This window comes from Etheostoma spectabile, chromosome 14, assembly GCF_008692095.1.
Source record: "Etheostoma spectabile isolate EspeVRDwgs_2016 chromosome 14, UIUC_Espe_1.0, whole genome shotgun sequence".
Classification (NCBI taxonomy): domain Eukaryota; kingdom Metazoa; phylum Chordata; class Actinopteri; order Perciformes; family Percidae; genus Etheostoma; species Etheostoma spectabile.
Genome location: NC_045746.1, coordinates 22,009,796 through 22,026,247, shown reverse-complemented (window position 1 = coordinate 22,026,247; position 16,452 = coordinate 22,009,796). Strand labels below are relative to the sequence as shown.

Here is a 16,452-nt window from a genome sequence, read left to right as displayed (position 1 = left end):
ATCCAAAGCGCAGGAATGAAGTCTGGTATCATGATTGTAATTTCCCCAAAGCTAAAATGGTTTTAGTATTTATCTCCATACTGTGCAGTGTTTTCCATAGGTTTGTGGGAGACTTAGGTGCGCATAATTTTTTTGGGGGGGGGGTCTTGAAATGACAAATAAATGCAATTTGAAATTTTGGATGTAGGATGACTTAAAGCTAAAGAAGTCCAACTACAATCATTAGATATGATAAAATTCTTTGTTAGTTTTAAGCTTTTTTCGTGGTTTTGGTGCTTTAGTTGGTTTATTTCACATTCATTCAAAAGCTTAGATGTTCCAAACACGACTAGGGTGTTGCACCTAAGACTCATTATGGCAGGAAAAAATCTTGCTGTATATCTTTTACCTGTTGTACAAGTTACATTATTGTTTAGATGCTGTGTAAAGGCATTTTCTCCCCAAATAAATGATTGTGATGCCAGATGCGTGAGACGCCATCCCAGTAACCTTGAGAGCACACTCCATTAGCCTGCAGCAGAGAGCCTATCTGCCATCAGTACACTCTCTCATGTGCTTTTTTTCCTGTGTATAGATTGTGATCGTGTTATTGATTTTTGTCCCATTGATATTCAGAGCGAAACATGCGAATGATCCAGATCCAGGACAACATCTCTGAACAGAAGAACTTAAAAGACAAGCTGGAGAGCGAGCAAGAAAAACTGCACGTGGAGTACAACAAGGTGAGCAGCACAGTCCAGACCACAGAAAATGGGTCATTATAACATATATACTTTATAATAAGTATCATTATTAGGCAGTTATTCACACAAAAATAATTACACGAACACAACAATGCGAACAAGAATTATCACCACAGAGGAAAACACCTGGGGCCTCATGTATAAAAGATTGCGCAGTTACCACGAACTTCTTGTGACGAAGAAATGTTCTGTTTGGAGGTTTGTCATCACGGATAAGCAATAAAAGAAAATGCCCAGAGTGGCAAATGGTGGCCGGGCAGTGAATGCACCAAACCATGGCAGAAATAAAAATAAAAGTCTAATGTCGAAGTGGAAATCAAGCCACTAGTGGCAGCCCCACAGCAGATACAGCAACATGCATCTCAGTGTCAGTCCAAATTACGCACAATAAACAGTTTGAACTCACTGATGCAATGCCATTTATTTTCTAAGTGTTAGTAGACTTAGTGAAACTGAGTCCAGCGCGAGGGAGATCCGACTCAGAGGAGGAGAGGTCAGCGAGGCCAGCGTCTCCATAGCAGGTGACACGGGTCCGCTGCGCCACACATGGATGAAAAAATGAACTAGTAAATAGGACTACAGTAACAGAGATATGTGCAGAATCAAGACGGCCCAGTATTTGGTGGACCGGGTCCACCATGTTCACTTACATAGCCTACAAATCATCCACGGGATCAATCAGGGTTTGTTCCTGGGGAGATGGATCCGTGCGTCCCGCCTCCTGTTCACCGTGGATGTCTGAGCCTCCGCAACTACAGACTCACAGACGCTAATGCATTTTTCCGTGCCGATCTTTTTGTTGCACAGTGAGTCATATTTCATCCATGGGAAATACAGAGGATAACTGAAAATATAAATGGATTTTTTCATTCAGAGTTTTATACATTACAAAGTGTCTGTGAAAACCATAGGTAACGTTTATACATGAGGCCCTTGGGTCTTATTTATAACCATTGCGTACGCACAAAACGGGGCCTGAAAGAGGTGAACTCCACTTCCCATGCAAAAGTGTGATCTATATAAACTAACTTTCTGGTGGAATGTGCCCACCAGTAGGTCAATTCTGACCCATGCATACGAGCGCTTTGGAGACGGGGAAAATGGCAACGCAGATGGTGAGGATGGGAAATGAAGCCACAGCGTATCATGATGCCTCTCACACATTTCACCATCAACATCAACATGAAAACTTAATTATAGATACACGTTGTCATAGACGTTCAAACCCACAGACATTCAAGCTTGCGCTTGTAGTCGGCCATAACTTTTTTTAAAGATAAAAGCCAACTCAAATCTTATATATTCTATATCTTATCGGTTGTAGAAATCCAAGATTACGTCATGGAGGTGGAAACTGATGACGCGTTAATGGTCCACCAGCGCAAACAAATGTCAGGTGTGGTGCTTATAATACCCTTAAAATGCCTGTTGGTTCTAGTATTAATGGGACAAGGATGCATATAGATGGGGAGAGAGAGAGAGGAGGAGAGGGCAGCTTAGTGTGTTTACATGCTCAGCAGTAGCCAGGTGAGTAGTTACTCTACTTCCTGTACAGTAGATGGCGCTCTGTTAACGCACAATTAGCTTTTTCTTTCAGTTGACATATGTAAACTTTACACAGAAAGGCAGGAATGTAGGAAAGCACAGTGTTCTCGCTAGATGCATATGGAGACGCTTAACCAGATTATACCCCGATTAAGGTGTATACATGCACAAATAATCCCTTACTGAAGTAGTTCTTAAGGTCTGTTAACTGGGTTATTAGAACTCCGATTTTAACCGGGGTAAGGTGGTAACATCCATTTTAGAAATTGGCGTATTGCCTTAACCCGAATATAATAGTTTTTTCTAAACTGCATGTAAACACACTGATGACTGACTCCAAGGAAAACTTCTTAAGCTTACTCTTAAATGTGGAGACGGTGTCTGCCTCCCAAACTGAAACTGGGAGCTGGTTCCACAGGAGCGGAGCCTGGTAGTTGAAGGCTCTGGCTCCCATTCTTCATAAGTACATAACTCTACATTCTGTGGACGCAGTAATCTAGTGGGGCAATAGGGCACTATGAGCTCTTTAAGATATGATGGTGTCTGACCATTAAGAGCTTTGTAGGTCAGCAGAAGGATTTTAAATTCAATCCTGGATTTTATATGAGCGTAATATGGGAGAAAATACAGTCTCTTTCTTAGCTACTGTCCGTACACGCACCACAGCATTTAGGGACAACTGGAGAATTTGAAGGCATTTATTGAAGCAACCTGATAATGAGGAATTACAATAGTCAAGGCTCGAAGTAACAAATGCATGGACTCATTTTTCTGCATCTTTTTGAGACAGGATGGGCCTACCTTTTGTAATGTTGCACAGGTGAAAACAGACAGTAGCTATATCTTTAGATAATGTGTTTCGGACATGTTTGGGGCACAGCACAATAACTTAAACTTTGAGTTTAACATCAGGAAATGTCAAACAAAATGCAACCAATCTGAATGTCAAGTATAATGTAGTTTTACAGTAGATACTGTACTGTAGGCCACCCTACCTCATTTGTTCCCTCCGTTTCTTATCGACAATGTTTAGCTTGTTTAGCTCAATTTGTGCAAGTATGTCACCACTATAGATATGGCTTTACTGTGCTACATGATAAAAAAAAATAGAATCCTGTGTGAGCCTTTTTCTCATCTCTCCTCAAACATGTGACCTCTGTCGAGTCAGCCGCGCCATCTGTCAACATGAGGAAGGGAATAGAGCGGCAGAGTAAAAGTCACAAGAGTTAATGTTGCGTCCACTCCTCTGCCGTGCGTGTTAAGCGTTATTAATGGAGTGTGTGTTGCTAATTGCTCTGCTTGAGCTGCTCTTACATGACTTTGGCCTTGGAGAAAATGCCAGTGGAAGAATGCCATTACAAGTCTGGCTTTGACTGATTTATATTAGCAGAGCCCAGAACAAGGTTTACTTTGTGGCACAAGGCGCAACTCTTGCAGAGATCATAAGTGTTGAACTTACACTTACACTGCAAAATGATAAAAGGTTCACCTGCATCAGAAATGGCACAACTGCAGACATTCTAATATTTATAAGGCTGGGTTGTAGTAGGGCTTCATGATGTGTCATCGCATTATCAACTGGTGCAATAAACACATCGCAAAAGACTGCTACATATCGAGAACAACACTTTTTGTGTTAGTTGAAAGAAGACATTAGAAGAAAAACGGGCACTTAATCCTGAGGTCTGAGGGCGTTTTGTGACAGAGCGCATGGCTGCCGTCATGGTAGCCACGCGCTACCTATTTTAGCCCTCAAAGACTGACCTTAAATGTTGCCTGTATATATGTTTGTTTAGCATGTTCATATGTTCTGTTAATGTTCACAATGTTTAAATCATCTGTTAACCTAGCCAATCCGGAAAATGTTAATGTGAATGATATATAAGAAATTCGGTAAATTTCTAGTTTAATATCAGAATCAGAATCAGAAATACTTTATTGATCCCCGAAGGGAAACTCCGTGTTGCAGTTGCACAAATATTATAGAGTAGAAATACAAAGAAATATAAGGAATTGGATACGTACGGTATTTACATAAAGGAATGTTATTATACATTATTTACATAATTAACATAATTAAGGATTTGGAATGATGAAAAGTAAAATAATAATAATATAATAATAATAATAATAATAATAATTATTGCAGTAGTTGAGAATTGCACACATGTCAGGCCAGTGTTATTGCACAAAACAGATAATACAGATAATATTGTCCAGTTTCAACCTCTCTAAGTGTGTGTGTCAGACATTTAGAGGGAGGAGTTAAAAAGTTTGATGGCCACAGGCAGGAATGACTTCCTGTGGCGCTCTGTAGTGCATTTTGGGAGAATGAGTCTGTCACTGAAAGTGCTCCTGTGATTGAGCAACAAGCCATGGAGTGGGTGTGTGACACAATAGATGATAGACTAACGCTACCTGCTGTCGAGTGAAGTGTTAACTGGCATCACGTGCAGCGATGCTTCTGTTGCCTCTAACGTCTGTTTCAGAGCATCAGAGAGCAGCGGTCCAGCAGATACCGGTCGTTTAGGCACCGGTGCCGTATTAGCACCAGGTTTCGGTAACCAACCCTAAACAAGAGGGACATCCCAATTTAGAAATCACACTTACTTTTGTAATAATTAAGGTAATGTTACACAGAAGCCACAGTTACGGTTTAGGACTCATGGTTCTGTGCAGCAGAAAAAAATTGCAACAAACAAAGACAAACAAACATTTACTTTTAACAGACAGAGGGGCAGATGACAAAGACAAAATCCTCATGCTGGGGACTGATGTTGCATTTTGCCCACTGGCAACTTTGATAAATTATTTTCATTAGAAAAACAAGGGATATTTCAAACACTTCTGTAAATATAGAGCAATGTGCTCTGTATGAGAAGTGTCCTGAGCCATTGTATTCAATTAAATTGCACTACACTGTTCTAAAACTGAACATACATAGGTCCCCGTAGGCTATAAAACTGAAAAGCATCTCTTATGCCATAAAAATTTAAAAAGCAAATAGGGGTTGCTTTTTCCATTCCCAGTGATCGGCACATCAGGGTCAAGCTGTTGAATGTGCGTTTCCCTTCACAACGACGCAACAACGACTACGCAACCAGTGCTGTCATAGCGAACCAGGGACCCGCAGGCGGATCATCTAGCGCCGTTTCATTTTGCTCGCCATAGTGTGGCCGACACGCACGCCAATCGGCTCGTTGTGCTAATGTAAGTAAATGTTGTGAAGTGGGTATGGCTAAAGGTTTAGGCGGCTGCGTGTTTATTTAATGTTTCTGCTTTCGGCTGCTTTTAACATACACCATTTTACCATTTCCTTACATATCCCAGATAACTGCAGGTTACAAGAATCTTTAAAAATTGGATAGGTTGGTAGGGAAGTAGGTACTGATAGACCTTTAACAATGTAAAATGTGTAGGAATTTATGTAACATTAATGTGTGTGTGTGTGTGTGTGTGTGTGTGTGTGTGTGTGTGTGTGGTCTTCTCTTCCCTCCTGCAGCTTTGTGAGTTCCTGGAGGAGCTGCTGAATGTGAATGGGAAGCTGCGGAGTGAAGGCCAGGCCATGTGGACTCTTCTGGGGGGCATCCTGGGCCAGGTACCACCCCCCACTTGCTGCTCACACACCATTTCCCCTTTCTTCTGTCCCCTCCAACCCTTCATCCTACTCTCCACGCACAGATTAGTTGTTGAGAAAGTTGACGGAACACTCTTGTTTATAGATTTCCTTTTTTAGCGTAGCAAGTATTTGTGATGGAGAGTTATCCAGATTACGAGTAGCAGCCCTCATGTAGGTTGATACTGCAGTCTGTAATAACCCTGCTTTTTATAAAACCCTTTTCATTTGCTACTAACTGATTGACCTGTCATTTGCCATAAAGTCAGACAGTGGGGAAGTAAAAGCCGTCTCAAGCTTCTTGTTCCTATGGCAACCAATTGCCAAGATGTACCACTATGTCTGAATATGCGTTTTTTGGTTTTTGTAACAGACTAGAACTTGAATTTACGCTCAATAACATTAGGTTGTCCCCGAGAAAATAATGTCGTCCTGCGGCTTTTAGGTTTTTATGATGATAAACCAGCAGCGTCGGCCCAACACGGCTTTCTTAAAACAAAATCAGGTTTTTTGTAAAATGTTTGGTACGTATTTTGGAAGTAATCGATCAGATAATAGAGTAAAATATATACATGAAGTAGAACTCGGTATTATGAAATGTTATAGTTAAAAGTTTAATTTAGTCGCTTATTATTTAATGATTAAAGTCTTTCTTTTAAATGCCCTTTTTCGAAAATGTTTTGTATTTCACAACGCCTCTATTATGGAGATTTGTCACCAATCACAAGCCCTCAGCCTCTCAGCAGGTTCGGCAACTGCTTGCTAGAACAGCAGCAATGTCTAAAGATTTCCATGGTAACAGCGAGTTCCACCAATCAGAGACGTCACTGTTAAGGATTGTGGGCAGTGTAGTATTTCTTCATAAGATCGCAAATTGAACATGTTTTTCTTGATTTCCTACAGACTTCTAGCGTCTACAGTAGCAGAAACTTTCATTTCACAATCTCTGTGCTCATGGTCAGGCTACCATGGATGGTTTAGAAATTAAGGCGGGGCAAAATCCTTATAGAGAAAATGAATGGGACTGAATATGAGATGCGGCGCATTACCACGGAAAAGTACAAAGTCTGTTTTTTATTAAAATTTACTGATATTATCCCCGGATATGGAGTCAAGGCTGTGCGAGCCTCTTTGAGCCGGCATGTCATCTATCTCATCATTCTTTGAGATTTTGCTCTTCTGATGGATTTGAGCTTGATCTTTTTGCAATGGGTCTCCATGCTGTGTAGCGAGATGAGCCTCCTGAATTTGCAACCAAAATGCCGTCAAAACAAATTCATAATTGCCAAAACAGCATCCATAATGCTTGGCCTGGAAGAAAAAAAAGGCAGGAAGGGGAGGAGAAGGCAAAAAACCTTGCCCAACAGAAATGTGACCCCAAATCACAGAGATGCCGAGCCGCATGAGATTAATATTATCATATAACCGGAAAATGGCGAAAAATGAAACCGACATGGCAAATTTGCACGGTAATCCCGTCCATACATACCTGAGTAGATCTTTAGTCAGTATTTTCTAGTCACTCACAGCAGTCACTAGTGTCTTGACATCAAGGTTTAGAGGAAGCTGCAAACTCTGACCCCTTACCTAAAATCATTCAAGAAAACTGATATTCCCACCTTGGTGCCTGGGACAGTGTAGTCACTCTTTTGGAGTTTTATGTATATAAGTACCAGCTAAATCCATTTAAAACCTTATTAAAAGTACGGTCGTTGAGAGTATGAGCCGTGCTGATAAATGGCAAAATGATGTTAATGCGTTGGCAAGGCAGCAGAATGGACATGAACTAGAAGGGGTCTGGCAGTGAATCTGCAATGACCACCATAAATCACCTAATTATGAACACGCACAATTTAAGTAGCAACATCAGTCACAGCACCGCATGCTTTTGTGTCATCTATCTGCCACATTTTCATCTCCTATTTGTCATCCTGCCTGTGCATTTGCAGGAATTATTGATGTCCCCAACTGGGTCTCTCATCCCTCTTCCAGTACACAAGTCAGTCCTTTTGTTCCTGATACTCCTGGAAGTTTAGCGCTCCTGGCAACTTCACAAGAAAACACTTAGAAGACATTTTACACTTGTTTGCATAAATGGCATGAGATACAAACAGCTACAAGGCAGCAAATATTATGTCAGGGATAAGTGTTACAGTCTAGTCCAGTTTAGTGTCGATCAGAAAAAAAAAAATGCCTAGAATTGACTAGACATGCAAGCATATATCCGGCAGAGATTCTCACAAGTCTCTGAGCTAGAGCCCAAGTCAAGTCTTTGAGATAGAGGTGAAGTCTCACATCTCTCGTGGTTATAACGAATGTTGTATCTCCTGCTGCGTTCCATTCAGGCTGCTCAGAACATTGCAGATATATATATATATATATATATATATATATATATATATATATATATATATATATATATATATATATATATATATATATATATATATATATATATATATATATATATATATATATATATATATATATATATATATATATATATATATATATATATATATATATAAACAAATGCTCATTCATCTTTTCTTGACTTCTAACCAACGACAGTCAGAGTTAACCTCCCGTAGGTCATAGAAAAGAAAGAGAAAGAAGCAAGCTAATGTTAGATGGCCAATTTGCAGGTGCCTGATAAAATGAGATGTGGTTGGGCCAGAATCCTTTATCTTGATACCACATATTTAGAATGCAGCGCGTCTTTTGTTTGGGCAGCTGCCAGAGCGCTCAACATGTTTGTTGTCATCTGTCACGTGTGGCCACGCGCAGCAGAAACATTACGGGTTACATAGGTAGGTCAGAGGTTACGCAGGGAGGGGAATAACATAGAGCTCTTCAGACGTTTGCAAAAAATATAGATTGTTCACGAGTCCTGCATCTTAAGTCCAAGTCAAGTCTGAAGTCCTTTGAGGACATGTCTCAAGTCAAGTCTGAAGTGCTGATTCTCAAACTCGAGTCCCCATCTCTGATATCCGGGGTCCACGCATCTGGCACCGTTCAGAACTGAAGGTGCTTTGGGGGCACTGAGGGCGACCAAGAGGCCAAAACCAACAAACAAAGGGGCTTAAACAGGTGATTTGTTAATATGGTTGACCAGGCCAACACGCCCTCTTGCTGTGTACACTGCCAGTATTTGCTCCAGCATTGTCCTTTGAAAGTCTTGGCCTTAGAGTCCTTTGCTGCAGTTAAACTATCCTCAATAAATAATTTGCACCTGATTAACGAGTGTTAGGGTGTCTATTAGCTTAGGTACTGTTACCTGCTCATTTTAAGTCAGTCCCATAACTTTTGGTCTCACTACAGGCAATTTTGGGCCAATTGCTTGGCCTGTGGTATTGCTGCTTGCAGCTTTCTCAAGAACCGCTCATATAAACAACTACAAACTCTAAACTGCACTGAGCAATACGCCTGCCATCACATAGTAAGGCAACTCACCATTGAAGAGATGATCGGCGATTGTTTTCTTCCTCGCCAAAACAATTTTAACTAACTTACTAGAAAGCTAATGTTTGAGAATGGCGTGAGTCACCCCCCGACGACCCGCCCAAAAAAGCAATACCCAAAAGTGATACCCAGGGCGCAAATATTGTGAGGTGGGAGCTTCAGTGTCTGTAGTACATTGCCTTGGCAAATTTCACATTAACATTGATTGAGTTATACTGAGAGGTTCAGAGCCTCGGATCAGCCTGAACAAGCATCACACGTTTCTTGTTGATAGCTATTACTACAGCAGAGAAATTGCAAATGTTCCATTTAAATACATGGAGTTATTAGCGAAACGCGTCTGTGGATTATAGTGCCCCCTTATGGTCGATCTTCACCAAATTTGGAATACAGTATCGAACAATAGTACCAAGTTTTACCCTGATGCCTATTCAATCAGCCGAGATATGCTGAGGTTTGTACTTGGTAGCTAGGTACAAAACTTTGTTTGGTCGGTAATTGCGTATAGTTTAACTTTAGTTTAACTTAAATTCTTTTGATAACTTCTAGTCAGGTCAGTCTGAAGATGCTACGGACCAAGTTTTGTGCAGATCGGATGGATACAAGGTTTTCAAGTGTGTATTGTGGGGGTAATATTCAAAAACACGTTTGATGTAATTATGGCTCCACCTTGTGTTTTACAAGTGTATTTTTGGGTAGGTGAGGTCCACAAGCCATTGTACATATACACTGTAAATTTAAAGTTGCTTACTTTACTGTAAGTGGTGAATCCAAGCGTGGGTCCTATAGGCCACTCCCACTTTGACGAATCCATACACCACTGTAGGCGTGGCCTCAGGAGTGGCCCTAGATGGTACCTTCCACATTTCCTAAAAATCGGATGATGCGTTCATGAGATATAAACCTTTTGTACTTGTAGCGCCCCCTATAAATAGCAAAAGAGTTCCGCATTGATACCATTTATTTTGGCTGAGATATGGCAAAGTTTGTGTTTTTCGTAGCTAGCTACACAAATTTTTGTGCGTAATTTTCACAGTTGTTATCTGATTAAAAATATTTAATTGTTATTTTTTTGTCAGGTCGGTCTAGAGATGCTTCTTACCAAGTTTTATAAAGATTGGTCGCACGGTCTAGGAGGAGATCAAAAAAGTCGGTTTACAGAAAAAAACATCAAAAGCAAAAAAGAAATCTAACTCCAATACTTCAGCCCTGATTGGTTGCTGACTTCCAGTATTATGAAGAATAGTAACACTTGCCTTTGCAGAGCTTTTCTTCAAGGAACCTTTTGCACCACAATTTGATATTTATTATTTTACCGTACTGAATAGGAAGAAAAGTTCTCAGAAAGTTCCAAGTTTGCTCCAGGTCTGTACAGTTTGAGTTGAGACAGCTTTTAAGCTTGTCTGTGTACCTGGCTGTTTCCACTCTCTATTTGTAATCTGTACCTTTAAACGTCTTCATCTGTCTGATAAAGCGTGTTAACACTGTTGAAACTGCTCCATATCAGCAGCAGAGACACTTCCTCATGGTCGGATGCAGGCAGACCAGTCCAGTCCAGGTTGAGGAGATAGCAGCCCCTTGTGCTTTGGTCACCCTGTCCCCCCATCTATCAGTCCTCCCCGCGGGGACGCTCCCTCAGCGCTGCAGGCAGAGCGAGCGCGCCCAGATTAGAGCTTCCTCAGGGAAAACCTTGTCTGTTTAGTGACAGACTGGGTCCCTACGAGATAAGTTTTCTAATTAACCTGCGTGGCAGCAATGTACCTGAGATACAGAGGAGAATAAACTGGCTGTCTGGTGCTGCTTTTCACCTGAAACATGCAACAGGTTCCCTTCGCTTTTGCTCACAACTCTGCTGGGAGGGAACTCTGCTTTGGCAAGCACTTTATTTGGACAGTCTAAACTCTCAGCCAACACAAAGCAGGTGTTCAGTTAAGTGTCACTTGTCGGTAACCCTAAAGGGTGTTTTATACTTCTGCGTTAAATCTACTCTGTGGCCAAGTATGTATGTATGTGGAGACACGGGTCCTACGCCGTAGCCTGACTTGCACCTCTTAAAAAATGTCAAACTGTCTAAGTCTGTTAGTAAGTTAGAGGTGGATGGATTATCTCGGCAAAGGAGAAGTGTTCACTAACACACAGATTTACACTTTTATGAGCAATATTTTGTTTTGTGTACATAGAAAAAGTCTTGGGTCTTTGTATATCTTTATACATACATACATACATACATACAGATTTCCCCCCAATCCCAGTCCTTTTGATATTGGGTATCTGATCGCAATCGGATCTGATATTCACCTAAATGGGGAGAAATATATTTGACACATTAAAATCACCAGCTGTAACGTAAGCTATTGATCCATGAATACTGGAGGTCCTGATTCAAAATTATACAGCTAATAGATTTAAATTGTTGACATGATATGCATAACTGTTAAACAGGGAGTTTGGAACTGCTGATGTTTTTGGGGCTTGATCAGCTAGTGAGAAGCAGGACTAATTCCCACGCATTGACTGTGAGACTCACACAATTGGCGCTTTTCACCCGCTCCAATGCCACATGTCCATTTTCTCATGCAATGAAAACAGGCTGGGGCAATGCATATTAATGTTAAAAAAAACTCATAAAGTGAAATTTTAATGCCATGGGACCTTTAACTGACAGGAGTGGCACACAGCGTTGGCTTCTGCTGCTGTAGCCCAAGTGCTTCAACCTGTTGTGTATTCAGAAAAGCTTTTCTCCATTATTTAAATAACTGTTGCCTTTTAATGAGCCGTTCTAGCTAAAGGATTTAGCAATTGCAAACATTAGAATTGTATTCCTTTTTTATAACAGTGGAAAGATCCACTTATTTCATAGACCGTTCAGATCAGAACTGTTACAGAAAGAATCAATTGGTCTGAAAACTGTGATGCAAGGGTAAGGGCCATCATAGGTAGGGACATGGTCTCTGTTAATGCTCATAGCTGGAACACAAAACCATTTGTGCACCTCCGTGTTTTTTACCAGAAACTAAACACCCCAGCTGTTCTGAAAGCCCCAAAAGAAAGGAAGCCCAGCAAGAAGGAGGGAGGAACCGCAGGGAAGTCATCCAGCCTGCCAGCAATCCTCTACAGGTAAACACAAAGTGTCCGAGAGATTCTAAGGACAGATTGGGAGGATTGAGGATAAATGGTTAAATGATAAAGTAATGCTAGTGAAATCAGGGAACACTTGTTTTAAATATTAAATTCCAGGGGCAGAAACGTGTGTTCTACTGCAGATGTCCATCAATGTTTTTTTAGACCATTTTGGGTTTGAGTGTGTGAGGCTACATCTGTATAATCCCTATGTATATGGTAAAACACAAATATAGAAGGTTTATCTGTCACACAGTTTCTCAAACACAGCTTTTTTGGGTTAAATAACAAATGACCAGCCTTTTCTCCCACCTGATTTCACGTTTTCCTGCAGTTGCGGCATCTGTAAAAAGAACCAGGACCAACATCTGCTGGTACTGTGTGACACCTGCAAGCTCTATTACCACCTGGGCTGCTTGGAGCCACCACTAACACGCATGCCCAAGAAGACCAAGAACAGCTACTGGTGAGAGACATGAAGACATGCGGGGGTTTGGGAGCCATACATGGGACAAATACTGTCTAAGGACACATACAAAAACTATAGGACCGAAAGTGAGCGCTCTAACTTTCAGCCTGACAAAATTGTCTGTTGGGAAAAAAGAATGGGATTTTTTTTTTTTACTTCCAGAACCAGTGGCACCAACATAGTTCCACTTTGCAACTCTACATATAGTGGCCCACAAGCTCAGTTTAAGTTACAGGGAGAGATGGACAAGATTTAGGATACTGTAGGGCCACCCTGGTATGAAATGCATGGCATGCTGTTTTTCCATTTGTGGTGTAACAGATCGTAGTTGATCCTTGGTACGTACGTATCAACACTACACAACACGATTTGAATGCATGGGAATTGCGGATTAATTGCACAGTTTAACCATAATAATTGCGTGAAATAATGTAAATGTTTACTGTCTTTGTTATCTAAGTAGGCTGATAGGCCGTAGTCTTTACGGGGGGTTGCCCTGAAAAGCTGTTCACGTGAATCAGAAAGCCCTGACGGCAACTACAGCTCTGTTGTATCAGTATCAGTTGGTAGTTGACTTACCTGAGAATAGGGGGCTTTTAGCCAGGTACAGGGCCCAGCGAGCTGCTGGGTGGTTCGGCTAATATCACGGTTAAGTGACAAAACGTGAGCGTTATGCGGCGACGACAGTTAACACTCCATAGGAACATGCATTTCTGGGCTGAAAGTCCTTTGTTTTTCCCGGGAAAGCTAACTCCGCTCCCCGGTGTTTTATGTCAGTTCTTTAAGCATTAAAAATATATATATATACGTTCATTGGAAAATTGATCCGATTCGTGGCTCAAAACCGTGATCTGAACTGTGAGTTTTTTGATCTGTCAAACCCCTGTTATGCATCATTTCATAAATGGAGAATTGATACATTTGACAATCCTACTGAATACTTGCATCATAAAACATCTTAATTATGTGAATATGAAGAGGGATTGCATTCCATTATCGTTCTCTTTCTGTTAGTACCACATCCGGATCCAGGGTTTGTTTATTCATATTAGTGGTGACATTTGAGACCCGTCGGTGGCAGCAGGATTATCACATGATGGATGCTGAGATGGTGGAAATGTCAGTCTCTTCTCTCAACTACTGCAGTTCCTTATCTAGAGAGATTTAGTGCATCTGTTTTTCCACCTTTGATAGTTCTAAGATATTCCATGAATGAAGTACCACTGTTTGAAGAAAGAGAGAAAAGCTTTTTCTCTTTCTCTGGTAAATTCAAGAAATATTGATGCAGCTGGTATTACAATACAGGACCTGTTTGTGTTCGTCTGACACAGTCTGTCTGTGACTGCTGTATTTCATTTGGCATTCATTTTAAGCATGATGCTCTTTTGATTATTGGGTGGAAATTAGAAACCATTTGAAAGATAAAAATGTGTGGATGCTGAGTCATAACTAATTACACGCTTGTGCACTTACAAAAAGCCACAGAGACTACAGCCTACTGTTCTCTTCTGTACAACAAACAGCAGAGGTTGCTTGTTCTCTGAAACTGTATTCCTTCTATTGTAACTTTCACTTGATCCAGTAAATTTCAGTTTGATCAAATTGGGGTTGTGTATTGGTGAGGAAGACGGCGCTTGAATCGTTCCTTAGCAAGAAGGACGTTTTTTCCCACCGCATACGGCAAGAAATTATTCTACTGGTTAGCTCCCCTGCTAGCTAAACGTCTGGGGCTCTGGATACATTTTCCGGAACATTTTTGAAATATTGCAGTGACAAACAACAACATCAAACAACAACATCCATCCGAAAAACTACAAATGATCCCTGAACAAGTTTCTACATCAATGCTACCAGCAGAGTGGCGCGTGGTTCAGCTAACATTAGTGCATTAGTAGTAAACACAAAGTACAGCTGAGGCTGATGGGAATGTCATTAGATAAGTCACTGGATGACCTTTCTCACAGAATTGTTTAAGATGTAGTGAAGACGAAAGATTTGTGTTGTGATTACAAAATCAATCCAGTTCAGTGAGAGGAGTTCTCTTCCTTCCTACTCCTTAGGCAATGCTCCGAGTGTGACCAGGCCAGCAGTGACGAGGCCGATATCGCCATGGAGACGCTACCAGACGGTACCAAGAGGTCCAGGAGGCAGATCAAAGGACCAATCAAATTCATCCCACAGGAGATGTCGCCAGAGCCCAAGAAACATCAAGTGAGAGGCACGGTGTGTATCGTCACACGGGGGATTTCAGATTGTAGTAGAAGTTCGGGGCTGTACGATACAAGGAAAATATGCAATAAAGTGGCTCAAAATTGCAAAACGATATTAATAATAAACAGATGTTTACCCTCTGAGGCCTAAAGGCATTTTTAGATATCTTCTTGAATTTTCCTTTTAAGTGTATTTTTATATAACTGATCCCCATGTGTTTCATGTATAGTGATGCCCAAAATTGTTTCAGAACGATTTGTAAAGAGATAATTTGGTCCTAAAGCGGAAATATTTCTCAAATCTCTTCTGTTTTGGTGCTTGAAAGGAGTGTACAAAAGTCTTGGATTCACAAAAAAAGCGTAATACGTGAATGAAATTGTAACTAAAAGTCTAAAATGAAATTTTGTAATATCGCTTTTTAAAAAGCAAATCATTTCCAACATTCTTTTATTGAACAAAATGAACACTGAATTGAACATGAAAGGCAACACAAAAGTTTTGACAGATATTTTCTTTTAACTAACAGACAAAGTTCTTGTGCAATGTGTTGGTGCCTTTCGCAATTTGTAAATTGTCCCAGTTGATATTGCGATCACGATAACAAAAAAAAAATATATATATCTATATGTGTGTCAAAAGTAATGAAAAGATGTGGGTGCTAAACTCTTCCTCCACTCTATTCAGAGTGCAGCTATTGTCGGTTTTAATTGAATTGATTGATCTGCATTGATTACAAATAATCAACTCGAGTTCTCATTGGCCTCATTCGCTCCTTAAGGTTATCGGAAAGTTGCACGAGGCAATATTGCGTTCCTGTGAGCAGAGATCAACATTTGTCACCAAAAGGATTTTGTTACAGGAGAAAAGACACAAGTCCGTAGGGAAAAACACAAACGGATGTGGATTTGTTCTCGGTGGAGCCGAGGCAGGTTGCATCCACTCAGACTGACAAAATGTTGTTATCCTTTGTTGTATCACTTCATTTGATCAGAGGCAGGATACAGGAGCAGGGAGGGAAGAACCTGGGGGGAAATAATTGAAACACAGATTTCTGTGAATAAAGCAAGGCATTACATGGGTTTATACATTTGCTTCTCTGCCCTCCAGAGACACTGTCCCTAGAAAGTTCCGTGGTTTTGAATGTATTTTAAAAGAACTGATGCTAACATATTGTCAGATTTGAGGATACATGGCACCTCGTGGAAGTATGTTACATGGAAGCATGTTGCACACTTACAAATTTACTCCGTCACTCACATTTAGCTAGGGATTCCCTTTTTTTTTTT

General features: G+C 40.7%; 1 protein-coding gene across 5 annotated transcripts in view; it reads left to right on the top strand.

Moving 5' to 3' along the window:
* Window positions 1-16,452, top strand: part of phf14 (PHD finger protein 14) — a 102,728-nt gene that overhangs the window by 31,529 nt on the left and 54,747 nt on the right. For 3 of the 5 annotated variants that reach the window (XR_004334933.1, XM_032535293.1, XM_032535295.1), the window contains exons 10-14: window positions 616-722; window positions 5,791-5,886; window positions 12,377-12,483; window positions 12,821-12,952; window positions 15,016-15,178. Coding sequence is in view for 4 of the 5 variants with exons in the window: in XM_032535293.1 (XP_032391184.1) it covers window positions 616-722; window positions 5,791-5,886; window positions 12,377-12,483; window positions 12,821-12,952; window positions 15,016-15,178 (605 nt within the window). In the remaining variant the exon portion in view is untranslated. The remainder of the gene's footprint in view (window positions 1-615; window positions 723-5,790; window positions 5,887-12,376; window positions 12,484-12,820; window positions 12,953-15,015; window positions 15,179-16,452) is intronic. The other 2 variants (XM_032535294.1, XM_032535296.1) reach the window with 1 other exon arrangement.